The sequence below is a fragment of the Phallusia mammillata genome, chromosome 7 (genome assembly GCF_965637545.1).
Source record: "Phallusia mammillata chromosome 7, kaPhaMamm4.hap1.1, whole genome shotgun sequence".
In the NCBI taxonomy this organism is placed as follows: domain Eukaryota; kingdom Metazoa; phylum Chordata; class Ascidiacea; order Phlebobranchia; family Ascidiidae; genus Phallusia; species Phallusia mammillata.
In genome coordinates, this window is record NC_137258.1 from 5,251,797 (window position 1) to 5,278,270 (window position 26,474).

The 26,474-nt window shown below is 38.2% G+C and overlaps 1 protein-coding gene and 2 pseudogenes across 1 annotated transcript; 1 reads left to right on the forward strand and 2 right to left on the reverse strand.

Moving 5' to 3' along the window:
• Positions 1-2,646: 2,646 nt before the first annotated feature.
• Positions 2,647-8,158, forward strand: LOC145237767 (uncharacterized; annotated as a pseudogene).
• On the reverse strand, positions 3,147-5,222 carry LOC145239287 (uncharacterized; annotated as a pseudogene).
• Positions 8,159-15,594: 7,436 nt separating the features above from the next.
• Positions 15,595-24,364, reverse strand: LOC145239495 (kelch-like protein 25). Its single transcript, XM_080102823.1, has 12 exons — positions 24,201-24,364; positions 24,014-24,137; positions 23,375-23,528; positions 21,436-21,650; positions 21,229-21,372; positions 21,082-21,154; positions 20,416-20,510; positions 19,645-19,837; positions 19,111-19,248; positions 18,616-18,774; positions 17,808-17,952; positions 15,595-16,356 (listed from the first exon to the last, which is right to left on the reverse strand). Exons 1-12 carry the CDS (start codon positions 24,260-24,262, stop codon positions 16,236-16,238), a joined length of 1,623 nt encoding a protein of 540 aa, XP_079958949.1. The 5' UTR covers positions 24,263-24,364; the 3' UTR covers positions 15,595-16,235.
• Between the last annotated feature and the right edge of the window lie 2,110 nt (positions 24,365-26,474).

The window sequence follows — 26,474 nt, forward strand, 5'->3', positions numbered from 1 at the left end:
ATTATCAAATGAACTACAGTCCCTGCTTGCTAAAACTTTATCCTTGGACAGGTTTGGTTAGGTTACTAACAATTAGGTCCAACCACATTTAAAATACAGTTCAACTCCGAAGGCTAGCACGCACACAATAATTTTGTCTTTGTACGTAACAATGCCGCGTGCCGTAGGTAGCCCATTCATGTGCTATACACTAGTAGTCCGTGGCCAAAAAAATTAGCAGTATGTTTTTCAAACACTATAGACTAGTATACCTAACAAAGCACTATCGTTTCGCAATCCAGAAAAATACAAAAGGTCCTTTAGGAAATGGCTGTCTGTGCAGCGCCCTCCGATGACGTATGTACCGTGAGGACATCGGTCGACAGTTGGAGCCCTAAGACGGTTTGCAGTACATTTCTCGCGATTGCCTCCACTTGTTAACTTCACACTAACCAATCAAGGATTCATTGAATTTATTAGACTGGTTTCTGCCATCCCAGCGAATTGGGATGAACTAGACAAAAATGCCAGCCAAGAAAAAGTTCAAAAGACCTCATTTTGGTTAAACACAATCGCCAAATTTAGCGAGGTAAAACAAGCCTACCTACACGTAACAGATTACACAACAGAATCACCCCTCCACCAACAGAAAATATGGGAAAGGGATTTGGGTACGGGAACGAATATACCAAACTGGGAACACATATACATTAATAACTATATTTGTACGATAGAAACAAAATTAAGAGCCTTTCAAATGAAATTGAATTTAAGAGCCATCATAACTAATGATAAATTACATACAGTTGGCATAGTACCCTCACAACAGTGCGTTTTCTGTAAAGATTCTCCAGAAACCCTTTTACATCTTTTTTACTCATGCACTGTAACTGCAAAGTATTGGGAAAATGTTACTGCGTGGATTTCGAGCAAACTGTCAATTGATGTTAGACCTCGTGCAATTTTATGTTTATTTGGAACTGATGACCAAGAACTGTTACTAAACTGCATCCTTCTATGTGCGCGATATGTTATTTTTCAGAGCAAATACGCGCAAAGCAAACCAACTTTGCAAAGATTTATTTATTCTCTAAAAACGCTAAAACACTCGGAGTTTCTACTTGCAATTAAAACCAACAAACGCCCTGATTTTTTACGTAAGTGGTCCGGCCTTTGATTGTCGTGTACTTGACTTGGCGTATTTCTTGTCTTGTTCGTATTCTTTCTCATTTTACTTGTTATCGTAATAAAAAAAAAAAAAAAAAAAAAAGATTGCCTCCACTTGTATCTAGCAATGTTTGTGATCAACCTAAGTTTTATGCACAAATCAAGATAAAAAAACGGTATTGTTGTGGAAAATGAATGCTATCAGTATGTGCCAGATGAATGAAAAACAGACCACGCAACTTCCTATAACGAGTGGTCACGTTTCATCTGTTATTGATAAAATGTGTGTTCGTTTAAGAAAACAACCTTCCAGTGATTTAAACTCGTAACAGCTGGATGTACTTAAAGTAAGCCAAATAAGCCAAATGCAGCCCATTTTACTGATAAACTTTCCTTAAGGCTAGTGTTTTTCCACTGCTGTGCCGCAGCCATCAAGCGTCTGTGCCGCAGCATACAAGGGTTGGGTAAAAGATTTGTAGGAACAAGTTAGTGGTGCGGGGCGGTTATGTAAACAAAAAATCGTTTAATTTGTCAAGAGTCTTGACTCAAGACGAATTAACAAGGTTTATAAATCCGATTAAAACATATTGGCGAAAATAAAGTTGGTAAAATCAACATCAACGTATAAGCGTTACCGTCGGGCACTCTCAACAACTGTTTAAATACGATTAAATGAGTCTGTAATGGCACCCAGAGCGAAGCAACGGAACAGAAAAGCACCGATTTTTTTTAAATACACGAGGCTGTGTGCTAGTGGTTCGTGTCGCCTTTATTTGACTTAGCGCAGAACATTGCGCCATTAGACAAACACTTGTAGTTCAACAGCTAAAGTGTTGAGTTAAGTTTGTGCTAGGTAACATAACGCATATAGTTTTAAATAAGTTTTAAATGACACTGTTTTGTTGTATCTAGTTCTAGTGTGGCGCAAGCGTTGTGTGCATTTGAAAATAAATATTGGCTTTAATTGAACATATTTTGCAAATCACTTAGCCGAAAACTTTTGTCGTGGTACATAATGTGTCAGTCACATGAGCAGATCTGCCAGGTTAGTTTTAAACAACAGAAGCGATGTGACGCTTTCAAACAAACGTTTTTAAACATTGCGGTATTTTAACACACAGCATCGGTATTGTTTGGGGAGGATGTACGAAACAATATATGCGTCGCCTTTTGAAAGCTTGTCAGCGATGGTTTAAAGGTATAGGAAAGGGCAAAGCGATTGTATTAGGTGAGGACTCTACCTTTGTTGGACGAATTACACAGGCAGTCTTCTAAAGACAGTTGACACGTAAGGCTGGTTGACCAAAGCATACAAAAACTGCATTGTACAATAAGGTTTGAGTTTGTGATAAGATGACCGAACTTAATTACGTCAGTCGCATTATAACAAATAAGGATTGTGTGGGATAGTTGTCTATAAATTTGCAATAACAGTTAAGTAAATAGCAGGGAAACAAACTCTACTATATAAAATTCTAATTTCTTTTAAAGATTTGGTATTGGATGTGTATAGGATTGTAATGTTAAGAATTGTTAAACACTAAAGCGACATGTCAGTCTGTATTTTTTAATCTTTCTATGCTTGCTGTTTGAAAGTTGACACAGTTACCATGGCGAGAGAAACTGATATAGCAGATTTGTTAAGGAAACAATGCTATTCAAATGGAGAAGAAATTAACCCAAAGGAATCAGCAAAAACTTTACATCAGTTGGGACTTGTGTACAAACAGAAAAGTCCAGATAAGATCAGTCTCATTCAGAGTGTTGCTTTGATGACATCAGCTGTGTTAAGGCAGCCCGACAACGCAGATGACATAAGAAAAGATCTTGATAACGTGTGTGTCGCAAACTAGTCGGGTCAGATATCCCTACTGTTGCTATTTGTGTTGTACGCTGTCTTTGGCACACCAAGAACTTTCGAGATGTTTACTGTATTCTCTTCCAAATAGAATGACCTCCTTTACAAAACCACACCACAGCTCACAAAAACATCAGGTTACTCAAGGTCAGAACATGGCGTGATGCTAGAAACCATCAGACGCATTGTTACGTCATAGAACGTCTAAAGTTGTTAATGTTATGGGCGATTTCAAAACACTATACAAGTAAATTTGTGGCAATACCCCCTTTTTAAAGCGAAATACTAGAATTTCGACATCATAAAACACACAAATTGACACTATAAAGAACGAACATGAAAACACAACGTCAGGCAAAACACGTATTTAATTAGGCCAACTCATGTAACCGCTTCAACGGTTGCATCTTGGACCTTTTTGAACTCCGCTTGATTTTTCAATGGCCATCCCTCGTTTGGCGGTACTACCCGATATTTTGCCTTGATCTTCGACGTCTTCTTTTGAAACCGCGTCAAAGCTGCGTTAGCTTTCCTCCACAGTGGATCTGGATCTTCCGCTGGTCGGACTCCACCAATATTTCCAATAACCAAATCATGCGACGGGTTATTCAAACATAACGCTTCGACCTCTCCCGTAAAATATGGAGTATTCACTTCCATGTTGGCCACCTCAGCTGATACGACAGAACCGTCGGCCAAACTAAGAAAACCTGGCCTATCCGAGACTTGATCATCATGGACGAATTTCCTGTCAACCAGAACGCCCGTGCAACCTGTGTCTCTTAACACAGTGACCGTCTGGTTGTTTACCACGCCTTCACGTAATGGCAGATTGGACTCCTGGACTCCCTCCATCGAACATGCTGCCGCGCTGGACATCCTTACCGGCGGCAACGCACGCGAATAGCAATCTTTCGCGATGTGTCCCACTTTGTCACACAGAAAACATTTTCTAGGCACTCTAGCATCAAATTTACGCTTGTGACAACTCTTAGTAGCATGGCCTGTTTGCTTGCAAACAGCACAAAACTCTCGTGCGTCAGGACACATGTCGTGGGCCATCTCTCGATTGTGTGCTGCCAAAAACTGCTCAGCAATACTGGTCAAACCGTCTAACGTTTTCGGCGCCTGTTCCTTTAGATAAGTGGACAGCTCCTTCGGGCAAGACTTAAGGAATTGCTCCTTCACCAGCAGCGAACTTACATCTTTCCATTCAAACGAAAATCCTGACGACTTTACCCACTTCTGCAGATAGTTTTGCAGCCGCACTGCGAACTGAGAAGGACTTTCTCCTTTTTCCGGTTTTGACTTTCGAAATTTACATCGATATCCTTCCTCATTCAAGTCGTACCTGTTGAGTAGCGCCTGCTTGAGTTGGTCATAATCGACTGCGTCATCATCAGAGAGCCTTGAGTAGACATCCAATGCTCGACCCGTTAGCAAGGCACTGAGCGCGCTTGCCCATTCGGACCTCTCCCATTTGCAAGTAACAGCAAAACGCTCAAAACGCAACAGATAACTGTCCAGTTCATCTTTGCCATCTACGAACGCAGGCAACTTCGGTGCTTTCGCTTTGCCCGCTGTAGCTTCGCGTTGTGCTCCGCCGATTTCTGCCATTTGCAACTCCAAACGCTTCTACTCCAACTGGTGCGCTCTGTCTTGGGCCTCTGCCTCGATACGCCTTGTTTCAGCTTCAGCCTCAGCCTGTATTCTCCTTTCCTCGGCTGCGCGGCGTCGCTCCTCAGCTTCGGCCTCAGCCTGTATTCGCTTAACTTCAGCTTCTCTAGCCAAACGGCGCTCTTCTCGTTCAAACGCCTGTTGCTCGTTAATAAACTTTGCTAAATCGGCGCCAGCCAAACCCAGCTGTTTTCCGACTTCTACAATCTTTTCCATCTCTTTCTTGGTTCACTACCGGTAAGACAACAACACTGAAACTATATCCCGGACGAGCCCCCAATTGTCGCAAACTAGTCGGGTCAGATATCCCTACTGTTGCTATTTGTGTTGTACGCTGTCTTTGGCACACCAAGAACTTTCGAGATGTTTACTGTATTCTCTTCCAAATAGAATGACCTCCTTTACAAAACCACACCACAGCTCACAAAAACATCAGGTTACTCAAGGTCAGAACATGGCGTGATGCTAGAAACCATCAGACGCATTGTTACGTCATAGAACGTCTAAAGTTGTTAATGTTATGGGCGATTTCAAAACACTATACAAGTAACCTTGTGGCAGTGTGCATGCATATCATGACGTTGGCTAACGCTGTGAATCCAGATGTAGAGCTGGTGAGTAAAGCTGTTACCGAAACCAAAGATGAAATTCAAATACTTCGAGAAAACACAACAGATAAGCTTACCGACCTAAAGCCGATGTCTGACGACGTAAAACGCGATGAGCTTGATAAAATACGAAGACGGAGAGTTCAACAAGTAAGAGAAGTACAAGACTATGTTACTGACAAGTACATTGAAATAATGAGTAATATTGCCGAAAGTACTGTTGAAATAATGGGGAAACCGCCTTGTGAGTTTGCTTTAATGGGAATGGGCTCCTTGGCCAAAAATGAAGTCACCCCTTATTCCGACTTCGAGAGCATTATTGTGTTGCAAGAAGGTATTCATAAACATCCCGATTACAAAACCATTATGCATTATTTTCAATGGTTTGCTACAGTTTTTCAAATGATACTGGTTCGTGTCGGCGAAACTTTACTGCGATTCTTGGCAATTCCATGTCTCAACAATCCCTCGAACAAAGAAGAAAATTGGTTTTATGACGCATACACTCCATGTGGAATTTGCCCTGATGGATTTGCTCCACAAGCTAGTAAAAATCCATTGGGAAGACAAACAAAGACACAGAACAAGCCTTGGACAACTGAGCTTATTAAACCAGTCAGTGAGATGGTAAAGTACTTGGAAACGGAAGAGGATTTGAAAAACGGATATCAGCAGATATGTTGACCACAACTTGTTTTGTATTCGGCGATTCTGCTGTTTCGGAGGAGTTTGATTCCCAAATTAAACAAAAGCTAAAAGAGATAACTAAGTTCAACCAAAGAGTAGAACTGAATATCGGGCAAGATTTTGAACTATTCCAAGTAGGAGCCAATGGTTTAGTTGATAGAGTAGATGTAAAACGTGTGGCACTGAGGAGTTGTTCGCTTTTCATTTTTGCTTTGGGGAGTCTGCATAAATGTAACGCCTTTACTTGTTCAAAAATCCTTAAAGAACTGATGGATCGTGGTATTATGAATAAGACGTTGCATGATAAACTTCAATTTTCGTTGGCAGTTGCATGTGAAATGCGTTTAAGGTGGTACAGCAAAACTTTAGGCCAAAATGACATTTTGCATCAACCAATGCAACTCATTCAACCATCGGGTATGGAGAAGCTTACTGGAGACATGGGAAAAAAGGCGGTTGTAGATGGATTGAACATTTCAGCATCGCTCCAAAAATATGTTGTTAAATGTCTCGAAGAAGAGGAAACTAAAGAAACAATTGACTTTGAGGAAACGCTATATATGGCAGTATGGGTGGCAAGAATGTTGTATCTCTACAAATTTGCATTAGGCCTAATAGATGAATGCATGAAGTCTCCCAAGACTATCAATGCAGAAGACTGGCGTGTTTTGCATTTATCGCAAGTGGTATGTTTGCTTCATTGTGGCGATGCCATAAAATGCATCAAAGTTTGTAGAGACGAAATACCAAGACTAAATTCGCCTGAATTATTCGACGTCCGTTGTTTTTATATAAAGCAATGCTACCGAAGTTTAATGTACTTGGAAAAGCACGAGGAAGCATTAGAACTTACAAGAATGTTATCTAAACTTCATTCTCATAATATGGAGACTGTAACAACGGCGGAAATCAACGCAAGCGTGGGTAAGAGCTATTTTCGACTTAATGAACCTAAAAAGGCACAGCATTACTTGGAGCTTGCATACAACGAAGCAAAAAAAGAACCTCGCAAATTGTTAAGCAGCCACAGATATGAAGAACTGTTGATTGACTACGGTGACTGTCTTACAGATTTGGGTTGCCACAACGATGCCCTTTTGGTAAATGAGGAATTAATATTTGAAAGACGAAAAATGCATGTAGATGAAGAAACCGACTTTAATTTGTATGCAGCGTTTCTGGCTAAAGGTGACAATCTCCTGGGCCTTAGAACATATAAAGAAGCTCTTGTTTATATTGACAAATCATGGAAATGTAAAACTATCGGTAAATCCACGAAAATGGATCACAATCTTAACCATGTTATACGCAAAGTTGAGTGTTTGATAAAATTAGCCCGGACATCGGAAGCAGAAAGTGTCTTGAAATTTGTTTGGCATAACAAGAGGGATTTGTTTCTCCAGGAGAATTTAGAAATGCTATCATGGACAGAGTATTCTGAGTTCTGCAGTTTTGTCTATGGTGAGATTTCTGCATACTTCCTTTCTTTAAATCAACCCACTGATGCAATTGTGTTTGCCAAAAAGTCGTTTCATACGTTATTTCATTCCAGTAAGCTCAAATCAACCGAAAAGTCCGTAAGTGTTATATGGTTACTAATAGACATCTTACGTCAGCTACGACGTCACGATGAATGTCGTGCTGCCGTAAAACATGGAATAAAACTTTGTCAGTTTGTGTATGAGAATTGTCACCTGGAAGAAAAATTTGTCAAAATCTTTAAGGTGTCTGAACTTTGTGGGTTGAAGTCCGGGCCAATTGTTCCATTCCATCACACTCCCTCCATGTTTCACTATGCACAGGCATGTATGCCCCCGGAACTTGCTAAGTACGAAAAATATCTTGTATAAGATGTTGTATCGTTTCATACAGTTAATAAGCGTAATACGTGACATAGGAATTGTGACTCGAAAGCTTGCGTTGCTGCGTTTCACAAAAAGAGAACTTTAACAAAGAAACCGCGATTTCTGTTTTATAAAAGAACATAATGTTACACGTTATGAGAAGACAATCTTGTAACACTATACTGTTTTGCCTTTTTGTATTGTAAACGTTTATTCAACCCTCATCCTTTATACTTTGTTTAGTGCCGTTCCTTACTAATAACCGTTGGTTATTTACAATCACTGTTTTAATTGTAAATGTACTTTAACTGTTGGTGATAGAATTGTTTGATTGTGTTTGTTGGAAAAGTTTAATTTGTCAGGACAAACAAAACGTTTAATTTGTCAGGACAAACAAGGTTTATGAACTCAATTATAACACACTGACGAAAATTTGTCAGCAGGAAATTAAAGGTAAAATCAACACCAGGGTATAAGGGCGTCAGGTTTTCTCAACAACTGTTTAAAGCAGAACCCATAACCACATTTGCGTGAGTCTGTATACTGCAAGGGTATCCAAATGTACCACGCGACATTTTTCAAACTAAATTTGCACGAGTGAACTTTGCACGAGTGAACGAATTTGTAGGAGTGACCGAATTTCAATAACTAACTCAAGCTTTAGTCTATGCACTTAGCTGGGATGGCAATCACTCGTAAACCTTCCAAGGGACCACAGATTCGTAGCAAGTCTTAAGCGTGTAGAAATCAGCCAGTCTTTACAAGTATTAATGGCTTATATGCCGAACAAAAAACGCATGTTCCATGCGTTTTATTAAACCAACTCAATATAAATACGTAACAATTAATTAAACCAACTCAGTAATACGTAACAATTAATTTAAGTCACTGCCTCTGAAAAGCGGCGGAAAGCTGTTTAGGTAATAGAACATGAATTCCCAATACAAAATTGCCAGAAAGGCAGTGTTAAGTTTGAAAAAAGTTTGCTAGGAATTTATTAAATCAAGCGTTGGCACTAGGTGGAATTGTTGAACAAAAATTGGCACGGCAGCGTGTACAAGTTGGACAGTCCGCTGTATAGGGACGCGTAGCGAAGCAACTCAACACCAAAGCATTGATCCGCGATCAACTGTAACGAGCTTTAGAAAGACCTGTATCGGCCTTTGGACTTTTAATTCAAAATACATCGGACTTTGGACTTTTTAATTCAAAACATTTTAATTCGTGTAATTGTCGTGTCATATCATCACGGTCAACCCCGTTCATAACTCGCCTTTTTCTACACAAAAGCTTGACCGGCTGTTAAAACTGTTGAAACCTGTTTTACTTATTAATGCATCGGTCAATTACTGCTTAAGGCTATCGTTTTATCGTCCCCTTACGTGTTAACGTGAAGCAATGTCTTAAACTGCTTCCAGCCATGTTACACTTGACAATTCTATAAGCGATTTAAAGTATAATTACGGTTTAGAACACAGTTAATCTTCTCGGGCGTACGTTTTACGACTATGCCGGTAATAACGAGATATGACCTGAACGCTATAAATATAGACGTATTTTAGACTTAAAATCAGTTATCTAAAGTCATCTAGAGTTATCATAAGAGCTACCTTAAGTGACTAGTGACTAGTGACTAGAGTACGCATTAGAATTGATGTCTCACAGTTGATACGTGGCGCGGTGACTTTTGTGTTGCGTGTTTAGCCGCAAGAGGCGCTTTCGTGGCATGCTTTATTGAAATATAATGTGGGAACGTTAATTTAGCTTTGCGTCTTGTTGTTTGTTTAGGTAGCGATAGTTTAATTATTAGAGTCAGATAAACGGCAGTGTGTTCAATTGTCTACCCACTGGGTCAGTACAGACCTCTCACTCTGTAGGTGAGCGGATACTCAAGCGTGAAGAGATTACAAAACGTTTTGCGTTACAAAACTTTTGCTTCTATTGCTGAGTGCTTGTCTCGATACGATTTCTTTAGTTTTAAACCACAAAAGCGACACTTTCTAACCAATCATTTCAGTGACAGTATAGCACGGTTATTAAAGCGTCCGTAAAGGCGGCATGGCACAGAGTTAGGGAACATGATAGGTGTCACCTTTCGTAAGCTTGTGAGCGTTTGTTTCAATTGTGGCGACTTTAAAAGCGCATCAGGCAAGAACTCTACCTTTGTTGGTCGAATTACACAGTAAGGGGTGTCTAAAGGTAGTTGACAAAAGGCTAGTTATGCAAACTTTATGAACACAACATTGTGCAGTAGACTTGGGTCGGTGATAGGTGACATACAGGCCAAACTCATTCGTGTTACTAGCATCATAATAAATCAAGACTTTGTGGGCAGACACGTTTAAAATTGTAATAACAAAGTAGATGATAGCACGATACTTTTACATTTACAAAGTACATGAGAAATAAATATACTGCACTGAAATATGTTAACATTTATATTAGTGTTAACGTTTCATTGTTGCAGGATTGTAGAGTCAAGATTGAGTGGTTTTACAAAAGTAAAAAGTGTGTCTGTATTTTTCAATCTTTATACGCATGCTCTTATAATTAAAACTAAACACCGTGACCATGGCGGAAGAAACTGTTTTGGTAAACGTGTTAAAAAAACAATGTTATTCAAATGGAGAAGAAATTAACCCAAAGGAATCAACAAAAACTTTGCATCAGTTGGGACTTGTGTACAAAGAGAAAAGTCCAGATAAGATTAGTCTCATTCAGAGTGTTGCTTTAATGACATCAGCTGTGTTAAGACACCCTGACAATACAGATGTCATTGGGAAAGATCTTGATGACGTGTGCATGCATATCATGAATTTAGCTGACGCTGCAAATCCAGATGCAGAGCTGGTGAAAATAGCTGTTACAGAAACCAAAGTACGAATTCAAGTACTTCGTGAAAACACAACAACTAAACTTAGTGAGCTAAAACCAATCTCTGACGACTTGAAAGGTGAAGAGCTTAATATTGTGCGGAAGCAAAGAGTTGGACAAGTAAAGACAATACAAGAGTATGTTACGGAAACGTATAAAAACCTAATGAATTATATTGCCACACACACTGTTAACATTATGGGGGAGCCACCGTCTAAGTTTGCTTTGGTAGGAATGGGTTCGTTGGCGAAAAAAGAAGTTACTTCTTATTCTGACTTCGAGAGCATTATTGTATTGGAGCAAGGAATACAAAATGACATAAACTACAATACTATTTTAAAGTATTTCCAATGGTTTGCAACTGTTTTTCAAATGATTCTTGTTCGTTTGGGTGAAACTTTGCTCAGATTCTTGGCAATTCCATGTCTTAACAATCCCTTAAACAAAGAAGAAGATTGGTTTTATGACGCATACACTCCATGTGGAATTTGTCCCGATGGATTTGCTCCACAATCTAGCAAGAACCCATTGGGAAAACAAACAAAGACACAGAAGAAGCCATGGACAACTGAGCTTATCAAACCTGTCAGTGAGATGGTAAAGTATTTGGACACTGAAGAGGATTTGAAAAACGGATATCATTTAGCAGATATGTTGACCACAACTTGTTTTGTATTTGGCGATTCAGCTGTTTCCAATGAGTTCGATCTAAAAATTGAGGAAAAACTAAATCAGATTTTTAAGTTCAACCAACGGGTACAGGAAACTATCGAAAAAGATTTTGAACAATACGAGTTATTGGGATTAGATTCTCGTCCGAAATTAGACATTAAGCGTGTTCTGTTGAGGAGTTGTTCGCTTTTCCTTTTACCTCTGGGTCATTTGTACAACTGTAAAACGTACAACTGTTTTGGTATCCTTGACGAATTGAGGGATCGTGGAATTATGGATGAGTCTTTGCATGGCAAACTTCAATTTTCGTTGGCAGTTGCATATGAAACGCGTTTAAGGTGGTACAGTAAGACTGCAGGTCACAATGACATTCTACATCAGCGTACGCATTTCGGTCAGCCCTCAACTATGGAAGAATTCATAAACAATATAGGAAACAGAGCAATTGTAGATGGATTAAACATTGCATCATCCCTTCAGGACTATGTTGTTGAATGTTATGAAAACGGAAAAACGGAAGAAATTATCGATTTTGTAGAAACGCCTGTAACAGCCACATGGTTTGCATATACTATGTACCTATTCAGATTTGCATTAAAGTTAGTAAGAGAATGTGAAGATTCGATCGGAAGTGAAAATAGAAAGGACCGCCAGAGATTGCAGGCAATAAACTCGATATGCTTGTTCAACTGCGGTGATATAGAACGATGTCTCGAAGCAAGTAAAGACCTCTTAAAACGACTCGGTCAGTGGGATTCAATTGACTTCTGTGGAAGATGCTTACAACAATGTTACCAATGCCTATTCCAGTTGGAAAGATACGAAGAAGCATTAGAATACTCAGGAATGTTATCGAAGGCCCATTGCGATGGAATGCGGCTTGTGACAATGATAGAAATCAATGCAGGCATGGGGAGGTGCTACAAGGCCCTTGGAAACAAGGAAAAATCGCTTCAATATTTGATGCTTGCATACAACCAATTGAAAAAGGAACTTCCTAGAATGTTAAGCACGTACCAACATAATGACTTTTTGGTCGATTACAACACATTCCTTAATGAATTGGGTTACTATAAAGATGCCCTTCTGGTAAGTGAAACATTGACATCGATAAAAAGGAATGACCACGTGCACGAAGAAAACAACTACTTTTTAAATCACGCTTTTTTGTTGAAAGGTGTCAGTCTGTGCGGACTGCAGAGATATGAAGAAGCTCTTACTTACCTTGAGAAATCATGGAAACCCAAAGTTATCCATTTAAATAAAGGATCGATAAATCTTATTCATTTTGTTTCCAATAAATTTGACTGCTTAACAAAATTGGGACGGTCACCAGAAGCAGAAAGTTTCTTGGAAACTGCTTGGCATGAAAACCGCGAAATACTTCGTAAAAAGTGTGAAACGGATCCAGCTGTGAGGGACTGTTCAGAATTTAGCAGTGTGATATATGATGCAATTTCCAGCAATACTACTACTCGCGGTCAACTCTACGATGCAATCAGATTTGCCAAAAAGGCGTTTCATACACGAGTGGTCCGAAGTCACGAGTGGTCCGAAGTTTTACACGAGTGGTCCGAAGTCCACCGAAAACTTCGTGAATGTTTCATTCCAACTTGTTAGATTATTTTTTGATTTAAAGCGATACCAGGAGTGTCTTGCTGCCTCAAAACATGGAATAAAATTTTATCAGTTTATGAATGAGAATTGCTGTGTGGAGGAACATTTTCTTACAATCGTCAAAATATCGGCAACTTGTGAATGGAAGTTAGGCATGAAACCAACGCTACCTTACCATTGCATGCCCTCTATGTTTTTCCAGACATGGACCATGTAGTCCAAGAACTTGACTTATTCTACTTAATTTGTGGTTTACCATACGTTTTTTCATTTTATAGTTGCTTTTTATGCGTTAAAAAGTACAAAATCCTTAAGTTTACCTCTATTAGGCTATTTGTTTTGTAGCGGACAATATCATTTCAAAAGCTTAATACCACAATTGTTCTCAAATTTACAACCAGAAATCCATCCAGAAAGTAATAAGCTTAAAAAAAACATCTTGCAATATTGTTTTGGGGCCTGCGTTTGTAGTTAACGTTTACTTCAGACGCATTCTTATTTTTTGCACTTTTTGCGTTGGTTGGATTAATTATTCCGGTGACAACACCTTACACTAAAAATATTAGTGGATTTTCAGTTTGTTGCCTTGCAGTTGTGTTTTAAAAATATATTTATGCACATAAGGGAAACCGACGCAGTTTAAACTTTAAATATTTATTTTATGTACAAGTTTCTGTTTTGTTCACGGTGATAGAGTTGGTTCCAAAATCGGTCAAACGGTTGACAATTGAGACCATTTAAAAGCATTAAAAAGCAAAATATCTAATTATTTAAGATTTGTGTTCCTGAAAGAACTCAAGCTAAGGCCGATTTGGGCCGAAAATTCGAATCGGAGGCTTGGCCTTTCAGGTTGAATATGATAATCAACCGCCGCAATGCTTCGTGTGCCGAGAGTTCGGACACATGCGGGACACCTGCGAGCTTTTTCGCTCACGGGAAGAAAACTTCCCGACACTAAAGAAAGTGCCGGAAAAAGAAGCAAAGCCCTCACCACAACTAGACATCTTCTCCACACGACCGTCTAGCGGGCATCTGTTTGTTTCCCGGCCTTAACGGTCAGAACGACTCAGCACCGAAGCACACTTCGCAACCAAGGACGCAAGTACGCCCAACGAAGAGGCGAGTTCCGCGATGTCCGGTCTTCGTTTGAGCGTTGCACATCGGTGGAAGCATCGTTTGGACCTCGGCGACTGCCTGCTAAAATCCCAAAGATGCAGTTTGGCGTACCACAGGGCATCGAATGCCCGCTACCTATCCTAGCGCCCATCTTGCAACGAAAAGACGCGTGAGCAGCAAGACGAGCGACGTAGCCGAATCGAAGTCGAATCCGCGCCAGTAAGCGCTCCTGCACGCCAAACGCAAAGTCCTCACCCTAGACGTCGTCGCTACATAACTGTGTAGTGGACATTGGTCTGCTTTTTTCCGGTGTCATGGAATAAGACGATCTGTCGCAAATCAATTTACGCAGTGACGCGCTGGCTGCAGCATGATATCCCCTGTACAAGTCTAATTAAACGATAATTTGTTCAACTTCTGTCTGTGTTTTTTCAGGATGGTACCGCGATTTGTCTTACATAAAACGCTTTACTGCGCCCCAATGGAAGGAAATGAATAGAAACGGCACATGCAGCGACGTTGGCATCAAGTGATAGTGAGCTACGTGGCATTGAGTGGTACATAACACCGAGATGCTATAACTGAACTAAAATTCCTGCACGCACAAGACCAAGCCCAATCACAACAAGACACCATTTCTACATCACAGCCTAGCGCAGTGGTTCCTAACCAGGGGTACGTGTACCCCTTGGGGGTACGAAGCACCAAAGCAGGGGGTACGAAATGCAGTGTGAAATTATACGCTATAATTTACGCATATTTGTGAAGAATGCGTGTTAAGTTACTATGTTATATGCTTTTGACTGATTGTTAGTGTGCTGTAAATATTGTTAACCTTATAAGACTGTTTTAATGCATGCGTTCAACACGTAAGTTATAAATACACTGAGTTTAATTCCTATTATTACAATTTTATTTACTTCTGTCGGCCATTGTAGACAGGGGGTATGAGATACTTTTATAAAAGCTTCAAGGGTACGAGCTCTAAAAAGGTTAAGAAACACTGGCCTAGCGGATGGTAAACTGCTAGTTTTCGGGGTAATTGGTTAAGACAGTGGTCGGCAACCACCGGTCCGCGGCCTGGTGCCGCTCTGCGTGGAGTGCGTTACCGGTTCGTATACTTTTTCAGGGGACATGCTTCGAAAATTTTTCTCGTGCATCCCCGGGATGATAAACTATTTTTTTAGACGTTTTTATTGATCTGCTAATGCGATATTTTGACCAGAGGACACCCGCTATATTCCGTGCCACACCATTTTACGCGCATGTAACTGCGTGTCATAATTTGCGACTTCCAAACTGTTTCACTCTTGCTTACAAATAAGTTGAATACTTTCTTATTAAACTAATGATAGGATATAATTAGGGAGGCAATGCAATATAGTTTGCAATAAACCGATATTATCTGTAGTATTCCTGGTTATCAATGCAAACAATGTGTCTCTTTAACTTGCGCTACAGTGCTTTCAGTTAATTTAAAATACAAAGCTCAATGTATAAGTACAGGAGCACTTTCTCACAATTTTGTTGCAGATTTGAGGTGTGAAATACAGAATGGCGGCATAAATCGTGACAAGAAAAATTGTACGATTGAGAAAATATGCCAGTTTTCCTCCAAAAAGTTTCTCAATTTGGTGATATTTTGTTGCATTTACAAAAAGTGTTGGAAGCACATTGTTGTAATACAATTGCATAGTAGGCCAACCAAACGCGACTGAAAAGCCATTCGTCATAGCTTTACTAATGTTTAAATACATGAAAGATGCGACGTACAAGGCCAACAAGCATAGACAACACCAAATGGCAAAAAAAACAGAGGATAAAGATTTTTTTCCAAAAGCATCATATTTCTAAGGAAGACAGGATTGCATTTGATAGAAAGAGGGAATATTATGGACCCTCTGCGAAAGAATCTAGTTTGTTTTAATTTTTTTTGCTAAATAATGTGATCGTTCAAAACAGTTCTTTTATTACCTGGTAGGCTAACTAGTTACCACACCGCTACGCAAAGCGACACTAAAAAAAGGGAATTACATTAATAATAGATAAAATATGAAGAACAAACTAGAAACAAAGAAATTATTGGTGCAGCAGTAAAAAACATAACAGTGGTAACACAGCTTTACTTTGTTTAATTTACAGTGCAATAACAGTGGCACAGTACACATTTTCTTCCAGTTCAAATGAAGTTGTCCAACAATCTGAAGTGGGGTTGTAAACTTCAACACATTTACTGCTTCCATGATCATCAGTATATCTAAAAACAAAGATTTGCAAAAAAATAAATACACTATATACCTTCAGAGTCATTAGCAAACAAAGTAACAGCACATTATTAGCATAACTTTACTTATATATGTTTGTTGAAAAAAAAAAAGTTTACAGCCCTATTTTATGAAACACAATCTAGTCACATTTAATGCAACACAAACAACAAATAACGTTTTTCAAAAAACCTTGTGTGTTCAATTTTAAAAACCTGTTGTTTAGAAGTCTAAACAAGAAACTTTGTACATAGTAGGAGTAAGCAATGTATTGCATTTTTAGTTAAGTTGTTTTTTATTGTTTGGTTTTTGCCATCTTACAAATTAACGTACACTGTAGCCAGTGGGGGGATTCAAATTTTTTTGTCAGCCGGTTTTATTACAAAAATCATAGTTTTCAGCTAATTCTGTTACAAAAAGTTCACTGACAGTAACCAGTAATGCTAACCGGTTGGCTAATCTCATAATTTTGCCAGACGGTTCCTTAGAACTGATGCGAACCGGCTGAATCCCACCACTGACTGTAGTTCATGAGAGAAAGAATATGTATTCAGCGTTCCCAAATTTCTGTTCTGCCGTTTGCAAACCTTTTTGCTTTTAATTAAAGTCTTTATAAAGTTAAACCTATTTCAGGAAACCAACAGGGTAACTGGTGGGAGTTTGGAGACAAACACCACAATTTGTACAATGTATACCAACGGTGAGGTTTAAGTGCGATTGTGACCCCCATGGCATCTATTATGATTTATGATCTAAGTAAAGTTTATGCACGTCAAACATTGTAAAGTGTGACCCATTTATAGTGGGTAGTACAGCCTATGATGCATTATTTATCCACTTTGGCCACAGTTTTTAGCCACTGACTACCAAAGGCCTTCAGAGGCAAACAGTAAAAGTCTATTGAACTTGTTTGGTTAGAGCAGTGCTTGGCAACATTTTTTGATGCATTTTAAATACTTCCCTAAATTTTGTTGTAAGATTCTTGTGACCCATGGAGATGCATTCTTAATATTTTGATTGTATTTTTTTTTCTTAAGGAAAGATTTTCAAAAATTACTACACCAGTTTGGAAAATCAACAAATATTAAACATTTCCATTTTGCCCAAAGTTTAAAGCAGCCAGGCAACACTCAACAGTGAGCTAACACACAACTTATGACCCCGCAAACAGAATGCACTATTATCACACCAAGTTATCATGAAATATTTATTGGGCAACAATTTAAAGCCTTGGAAAATAAAATAACACTACAAAATGAAGTAAAATAGTAAATGCTCTCAAAAACCGGCGACCCAACTTTGGGTCAATATCCATAGGTTGGGAAACACTGGGTTAAAGTGCAAAGTAGTTTTAATATTTTTTAAAGCTGGTTGTTTTGAATGTGAAAGCAGCTGCTGACTTGCTTTCCTAATATGAGCTGATTAAGGCAACTATACATCTTACCCTCCAACAACATAGATTTTGTTGTCCACTGTGAAAGCAGAGAGATGGCGTCGAGGAATGTGCAGTGATGCCACTCTTTCCCAATGATCTGATCCTGGTTTATATTTTTCAACTGATGACAAAATGTGCTCTCCACTTTCACCCCCTACAAACATTATTCATGGAAGTTGGATTGAAAAAGTTTTGGTATTTGGGTCATACTGTAAACACCCAGTATTTTAGACCAGTGTTTTTGAACAAGTAGAAATTAAAAAAATATCACTTTATTATCTATGGTTTGATATGTACTGCCTCATAAAGCATATAGTTCTGTTTAAAGTGGTAAAGTTGAGTTAATTTTACCGCAGGAAACAAATTATAACAGCACAATTGTGATAAATATTCACAATGCTAAAAAATAGCAACGTGACTTTAAGATATTTGAAAGAGCGACAATGTTGAGGACACAACTGGTAAGTAGATGGTAAACAAAATGCATCTACACCGATACTTTTGACTGGGACTTATATTGGAGGGTGGGGTAAATACTTTAGGACATGACTTGGGGGCTACATCGATACATACTTTCAACATTTTCTAAAAGGTACATATTTTCTAACACAATACTAATCTCCCTTGATCAGGAGGTGGGAAACACAGATTGGACAGTAAAAAATAAACAAATCTATATATGTCACCTTCAGGTAAAGGGAGGCGCCTTCAGGTAAAGGGAGGCGCCTTCAGGTAAAGGGAGGCGCCTTCAGGTAAAGGGAATCTATATATGTCACCTTCAGGTAAAGTATTATTCTTTCAATGACAAAAACCAAACCTAATGCATATATTTCCCCATTTAAAACAGTGGTTGCCAAACTTCCCCTTCCTTCATTAAGAGAAGGTATTTCCGTCCATTGTTCGCTTTTAACATCATAACATTCACATGAAGCCAAGTCAAATTTAGCATCTGCACCGCCGATACAATAAAGCACATCTGTTAAATATATAAAAGGCAATCATTTAAAAGGGTCACATATTTGTCATGTTGTTTTACACTTGAGCCTTTACTTAAGATGACAATTAACTTTCAGGAATACCACATATGCATGCAGATGTTTGAGCAAATCACAATTGGTCTAACTTACAGACTGTAAAATTACCAAACAAGTACAGTTTTTCATTGATGAGAAATGTCCGGTAGGTGAAGATACAAAACTATATAAATAACTACGTCGTTACTTATAGAGAAAAAAATCAGAAAATCTTAACTGGACCAAATTATTCTTTTAAATGCATTCAAATTAATAATTTAATTACAAAGATGCTTTACCATTACAAACAACAGTTCCATGATGTCCCCTTGCCTGTAACATGTTTTTAATCTTTGTCCACTTGTTGGTTTTAGTGTCAGGTTTTTCACAACTTGACAAAAACACATTTCGAAATCCCCCAGTTACATAAATCTGTCCTGAAACACACACCCTTTTCAATAAAAATTATCACCCACATACAACAAGACTAAATATACCATGGATAATATGTTTCGTAGGCATGGTTTGAGAATGCATGGTTCTTTAGTTTTACAATTATGATGTGAACAAATCTTGTTAAAGTTTGGCACTGAAATGTTTCAGTGTTTCACTTCATATTAGCTCTCTGGTAGTGGTTTTGATCAATCTATATATATATTTTAAATTAATGTATATTGTTTCCAAGCTTGGCATATCGTTTTTTGTGTGGTTGAGTTAAACCATAGTAATAGAGTTTCACAAATTATTTTCCACTTTAACCCACTTGCAGGGTGTGTATAATCATAGCATGACAGGTGCACACACACAAAAATGAGATACAACATAAAATTTACCTGCAATAGCACCTGATCCACAATATCCACGTGGTTCTAATACATCAGAACATGTCTCCCATCTTGTTCGTTCATTTAAATCAAAAACCTCATAACTTTTGTGATGTATTTCATCGACATCAACTCCACCAATAACATACAACCTTTTTCCAACCTTTACTGAGGTTGCACCAATACGTACAGTGTTTAAATTCTGTTAAAGAGAAAAAAGCAAAAAACATTGGCTAAAATGGTTACTTCACTTGTGTGGCATAAGTTTTTGTGAAGTGAGAAGCACATTGGACACAATTTATACATTGGAAATACAATCAAAATTGTGTTTTTCAAACAAGATTCAGCAAGCACCAGTACCAGTCTCTGAGGGATTAAATACAAGAAATAATATTTATGTAGGCTTGGCACAATATATGAGAGCACCTTTTTACAACAAAACACTTATGAGTCTTTCACAAAATTATGTTCATGTGGAATGATGAGCCATTCAATTTATGTGCACCCAACACTCTTTATTAAACACAAGTTGAACAATAATGCCTGGCATAAAGTGGTATAAGTAATGCAATGCCTGAGTGAAATTACTGTGAAACATTTTACATTTGTGTTTATGCATAAGATAAAAAAAAGTTTGCAAAAACTTTTGGCATCAAATATTAAGCATTTTTTTTGCTTTATACTTTAACAATGTAGCAAGAAGAATAAGCATGAAATGATGAGACACACATGCATCTTTTTGCAAAAAGACTATGACTGTATACCTTCCATGTAACTTACTGGAAACGGTTTTGGTTGTTGACCATTAATGTCATAAACAACACATTTGTTCTCTAAGCGTGAACCTCCAACCACAAGGAACTCTGTGCCTGTGTCTGAAACATACAGTACTGTTTTTGAATTGAAATAAAAATGTTTTAAAAGTTTTGTTTAATGTTTTTTTGATCACCAACAAAAAGGTTTCTGATTTCAATCTCCAGAATAAAAAGAATGAAACTCAGCAAACAAAACAGCACAAAGGCCATTAAATTTTAAATAAGCACTGCTGCAAGTGTGCTTTTTTGTTTTTTACAACAATTAAAACAACTGAGACAGTACCCGAACAAAGAAACAAAGTGCCTTATATTGGTCAGGTGCAGCTGTGAATAAAAAGCTATGGATTTGGATGGGCACTTCGATGTTACTGATTGTGTTTGTTGAAAAAGCAAACAACTTTTGGAGATTAGTGGGTAACCAGTGGGCAAAACATATGTACATGTATATGTTAAATAGCCAACCACCTAGACTAAACCTACAAGTCTTGAGTGGCTTTAGCAGTAAATCTTTTTATTAAGTGAAGTGAAAATTGCACTACATGATCATTGCCTACCAGGGTTTCAAAAATCTAAAAATCTTTTTTTTTAAGTTTCCGCTGATTTTAAGAAACTTTCAACATTGCACACTCACCACCCATATATGTCCGACATACAAATGCATCAACCAACATATTGGCACAAATCAAGTTGCTTCGAATCAAATTCTATCAAACACATATTACCTTTGGGTTGATTCTAAATATATCATATGTCATGCATCATTTAAAAGTTTTCTTACCTCTTTTGCAATTTTGGACAGAAAGCTACAACTTATTGATGAAAAATCAATTTTGGAAAAGAGGTTTACAAACAAACTTTCACGCTGGTGAGGATTATGATTAACCCATTGCAAAACCCCTGTAAAAACTGATTCCTCGCATTTCTACAAAAAAAAACAAGAAATAATAACTGTACTTTTGCAAAGCCACAAAAACAATTTACTTACATCTTTTCTCAATTTCAATATGACAGTGAGATCTTCCAGATCAAGCTCTAAAAAGTTCTTTTGTTTCACAACAGCTGCAAAGTTTTCAGCAATTGACTGGTTTGATTTTTCCAAAACATCATCTAGGCTGTATCGTAGAGCACAAGCTCGCAGTTTTAGACAGTTTTTAGCGGATACGATTTGTAAAATAAATTGATTGCAAAATAATTTTAGATCTAAAAAAATTAAAAAGAACAGTTATTACTTGCAATGTACTTTACCAACTGATGGCATAATGTAAAAAGCTAAAATAAAAATAAAATGTTTACGTATCAACAATACATGTTTAAAATCAACATTCATGCAGGTTTGCAAAATAGATATCCCACATCAATGTCTGTTTACCATATCTTTTGTGCATTTTATATTGGAGCAAGGTAACAATGACAGACAAAGCAGTTCAGATATAATCCAGTTTATTTCCTTGTTCAACACTTTATTTATTTCACGTGATAATAACAATGTTTAAGAGTCATGTGATAATAACAATGTCAAGTAATAGGGAATCTTGCTATGCAATGGTACTATGCCATGAAGATTTTAGCAGACTCATTATAAAACATTGCTTCAAATCTACAAGCGACTTGATTTAGTTGTATATATATTATGTTCACGGGAAAGGTGAATTATGACACATTGCCATTGCAATCACACTGGTATTTTGAAAGGGTGTATACTCACTATATATACTACCGTAATTTTCCGTGTATAATGCGCAAAATTTAATTAATTTATTGTCCTAAAATCTAGGGTGCGCATTATGCATGGGTACAACAATTTTTGAAGAAAATCTGCCTCGCAATAAAACTTGAAATCACACCTTTCTTCTTGTTTGTTGTCAATTGCGCATCACATTTAGCCATTGATGACACATCGATTGATGCGATGGTGCAATCCTTGATGGTGTGTTATTGTCAAATACTGCACACTGCCCATTTAGCGACAACGTAAATGGGGTGATATCATTGCCGATATGCAACAGATCGAACTAAAATTTTGTATATAAGTTTGAATTTAATTATTCTGATTTTAATCTAAAACTTATTAAACTTCATTTGTGTTTTAAAAATAAAAATGTTCTTTGCAAGTATTAAGATTGGTCCCGCTTGAACGCGACCAGTAAGATCTCCTTTGCTGTCACGATGTACCCTACACAAATCCTAAACACTTTTCGCTATCGAGTTTGCGAGCGCATGCGCAGTGATACTGACCGGCAGAATAACATCCGGTTGTTTCAAAAGATGTTTCAAAGAATTCTGAAATAATTTTACGTTTACGGATTTATGAGTAAAAATTTGGGTGCGTATTATACATGGGTACAGGCTTTTTTCCAGCATCGACAAGCAGTTTTAGGGTGTGTATTATGCACGGGGGTGCACTATACTTGGAAAATTACGGTATTTATTTTGAAGCCCACATTTGCAAACATTTCATGACAAGCAGAAACTTATGTTTCACAACACCTAGTATTTACATGTATAAGCATTTTGGTGGTTCGAGGTTAAACAAAGGAATAAATAAACATGATTTAAAAATTAGTGGAATACCTGCCGGTGGCAAAACACAACAATCTATACCCCGAAATATTTTAGTCTTTAAACTGCCTGAAATTAATTCTTATTTTTAAGTTTTATCATTATTTAAAACTGAAGGGGTAACCTACGAGGCGAGAGAGTAAAACACAACAGTTGATCCCTAACAATTGCACATTAGGCAAACTTTTCAATTCTATTACATCCAAAATTTTATTCAATATATATCACCCATTTTAGAGGCCTATTAGGGTACCTGATGGAGCTATTAGGCAAAACACAACATTTGACATCATAAAATAATGTACAATTTATAATAGGGTTAAGAGTGGTATTCATCCTCACAAAAAATGTTTAAACAACAATACCTTTCATTTGAGTATATTCAGAGTCCTCCAACACTTCAAACATGTTTTCATCTGTAATCTCAATATCACCAGAATACATGTATTCCAAAATATTTTCCAATCTTTTTGGTGGAATCGTGTCCATATTTATCACCTCTTCATATTTCTCTTTCATCTAGAAATATTATGGGCACACTTAATTTTAAATTTACACTTCCCTAGGTGAACAAAATGTGGTTCTGTATTTGCTTACTAATGTTATAACACAGGGGTGGGCAACCTGCGGCCCGCGGGCAACATGCAGCCCTTTGATTAAAGTTGTGCGGCCCGCAGAGACACTTGGATTGGCAAACAAGCCCAACTATTGCATTTTTTTGAGCAGATTAGTGTGCCCTGTGCTGTTTTTCTTTGACCTGACAATATGCGACTAGATTAAAATGCGAATTTTTCTTGTAGTAAGGCATTTCTGGTATGCAGTGAAGTAAAATCACCTTGTGTTATATAAAGGTGCAGCCCGCGATCCAATCATAGCAATTGTGTTTGGCCCCACAGTGACAAAGGTTGCCCACCCCTGCCATAACATAACAATTTTTGAAAAACAAGTTTTTAGTTCAGGATTGCTATGACAACGTTAAAATCATAAATCCATTAATAACTTACCTCAACACTGAACATAGTCCTGAAATAGTCAGAAGAAGCACCAAGAATGCAATCGTGAACTGGAAAGCTTTCATGCCCAGAAGATATTGTTTTGTTGCAATGTCGCTTTGGACCCTTTCTGTCACTGGATTTTATAGAAACAAGTTTAATACAACAAAAGCACATACAAATTAACTTAACCACTCACAAGTTAAGGTAATCTATAATCCTGTCTTTGTGTTGCCTTTGTTCCTCTTTTGTTGGTCTCATAGTTTTCTGCTTTGGTGGTTTGTGTAATCAAATATTTTCTCGGAGATAAGTACTTGAAACTACTATGCCTGCAAGATATAAGTTGATTTAAGATACAAAGGCATATATAAAACCTTTGTTGTTCACGATTTCACGAGATATTGCTAAGAACTTCACAGAAACTTCTTCACACAACCAGGACCATAAAACAAACAGGGAAATCCCCGAAGTCGATTCAAAAGTTTCGCATGTCATTTTTTTTTATTTGACAAGAGACACTATATATATATATATATTTCTCTCTCTATATATATATAAATATATGTATCAGTTCACGTTTATGAACGCAAGCATTTGCAAACAAAATTTAAAATGTATATATGTATGTCATAGTGGCTCTAAACCAGGGGCGGGCAACTTCTCCATTCGGCGGGCCTGATATGGGAAAATGAAGTACTTGGCGGGCCGGATTCCTGAATCGATACATTAATCGCGTATTTATCCAGTGATTTAAAACGGATTTTTGACCACCTAACCAGGGTTGGGGAACCTTTTTGTTTATAACGGCTACCAAACGATTTATCGACACTCGTGTAGGCCGCATAGACTATTTCCCAGGCCAAGGACAGTGATGTTCAAACTTTTTGACTTACAGAATGGTCGTTTTGCTATTTCCTCGTAGTTTGTAGGACTTACGGTCCAAGCTAATTAAAATTCCTCACTACATTTTCATCTTCACTACAACATTCAGGATTTATTTAACCTAGAAATTGCTGAACCTGGAGTTTTTGGTAGTCCTATGGAAATCGCTTTATGTACCACTATGGGACCATGGGTCTTGTTTGAAAACCGCTGCACTGGAACTAATCAAAAAATAATCTGCAATAAAATCAAAAATACGTTTCTGTCTATTTTTTTTCAGCGCCTGGTGCAGTCGGTTATATCAACATCTTAAAAATGTGTTTTGCCATCGAAGGCCGCACTTAGTGCCCTAAAAGGCCGCAGGTTCCCCACCCCTGAACTAGGCTATACGTGTGGAAACAAAGGAAACCGTTAAAGTAGGACACACACAAGGTTGGTAGTTATGTCGTAACAATGGACGTATGGTGCAATGGTAACAACGGCGGGATTTTTTTTGCTATTGGGTGCGTTACTGTCCGTTACAACTGTAATTTGACGTAGTAAGCAAGTAATAGGGGATTGCGGCAGACTGTGGCCGCGGGTCACATTATCATGTAAGACCGGAAACTGTCCGCGGGCCGCTCAAAATCCCGTCGCGGGCCGGATCCGGCCCGCGGGCCGTATGTTGCCCACCCCTGCTCTAAACTGACCAATGATGTCATTGATTTTGCAAAAACCTGGATGGATTCACGAACGGTATTTTTTTAGTCGAACCGCTTGTCACATGGGTTCAGATTCGGTTCGGGTTCACTTTGTGTTGATTTTAGGGTTCGGCTCAGGTTTCAAAAAATGTCAATTTATTGATTTTGAAAAACAAAATATAACACAGGGTGCATGTTTTGGGGGTTCGGTCAGGTTGAGGTCTAACGTCAAACAAATATAGGGTTCAACTTCGATTTGAGTTTTTAGAAAATTGTAATTTGAGGTTCGGGTTTACGGTAAAATAAACCGCTAAAATCGATTCGCGGGTTGAGTTGAGTTGAGTTGAGTTTATTTCGCCGGTGATACAAATCGTAGCAGCACAATTGCACTAAAATATTCACCAAGCCGGAAATAGCTGCGCAACGTTGGGACGTTATAAAGTGCGACAAAGGTAAGGGCACAATTGGTGGAAAGATGATAAACGCGCTGCAGCTACACCGTTACTAATAGCGTTATGTGGCAGGGACTCACAACGGAGGGTGAGGTTGGCGCATTGGGACATCAAGACTGGGGGGAGACGTTGGTGGAACCAGCCAGGTTGGGACCTAATCTAACCACCCGTGTTAGGGAAAGAGGGTGGGGTTCAACAGGAAAAGAAACCACCAAAAGAAACCCTGTTGGATAGTTTCCGGCGCCGGAAGGAAGGGTGCAGCACAAACATAGTGACGATTGAACATGAAAGTTGTACAACATAAAAAAGAAAAAACAAAAGAGGAAAAAAAACGGAATTAAAAAAAACAGATCAATGAGTCCATAGATTCTTGTGATACAAGGGTAGGGGGAACCTCATCAGCTCAGCTGTTGCCATTCCGTGACACTTTGTATAGTTGATGGGTCGCGAACTGCGGAT

Excerpts from the sequence above, each read along its gene's own strand:
- LOC145239495 (XM_080102823.1), bottom strand. The coding sequence starts at position 24,262 with ATGAGACCAACAAAAGAGGAACAAAGGCAACACAAAGACAGGATTATA. Across the intron at positions 20,511-21,081 it reads ATGTCGGACATATATGGGTG|ACACAGGCACAGAGTTCCTT; the intron begins GTGAGTGTGCAA and ends TGTATGTTTCAG. Across the intron at positions 18,775-19,110 it reads TGGAACTGTTGTTTGTAATG|ATGTGCTTTATTGTATCGGC; the intron begins GTAAAGCATCTT and ends TATATTTAACAG.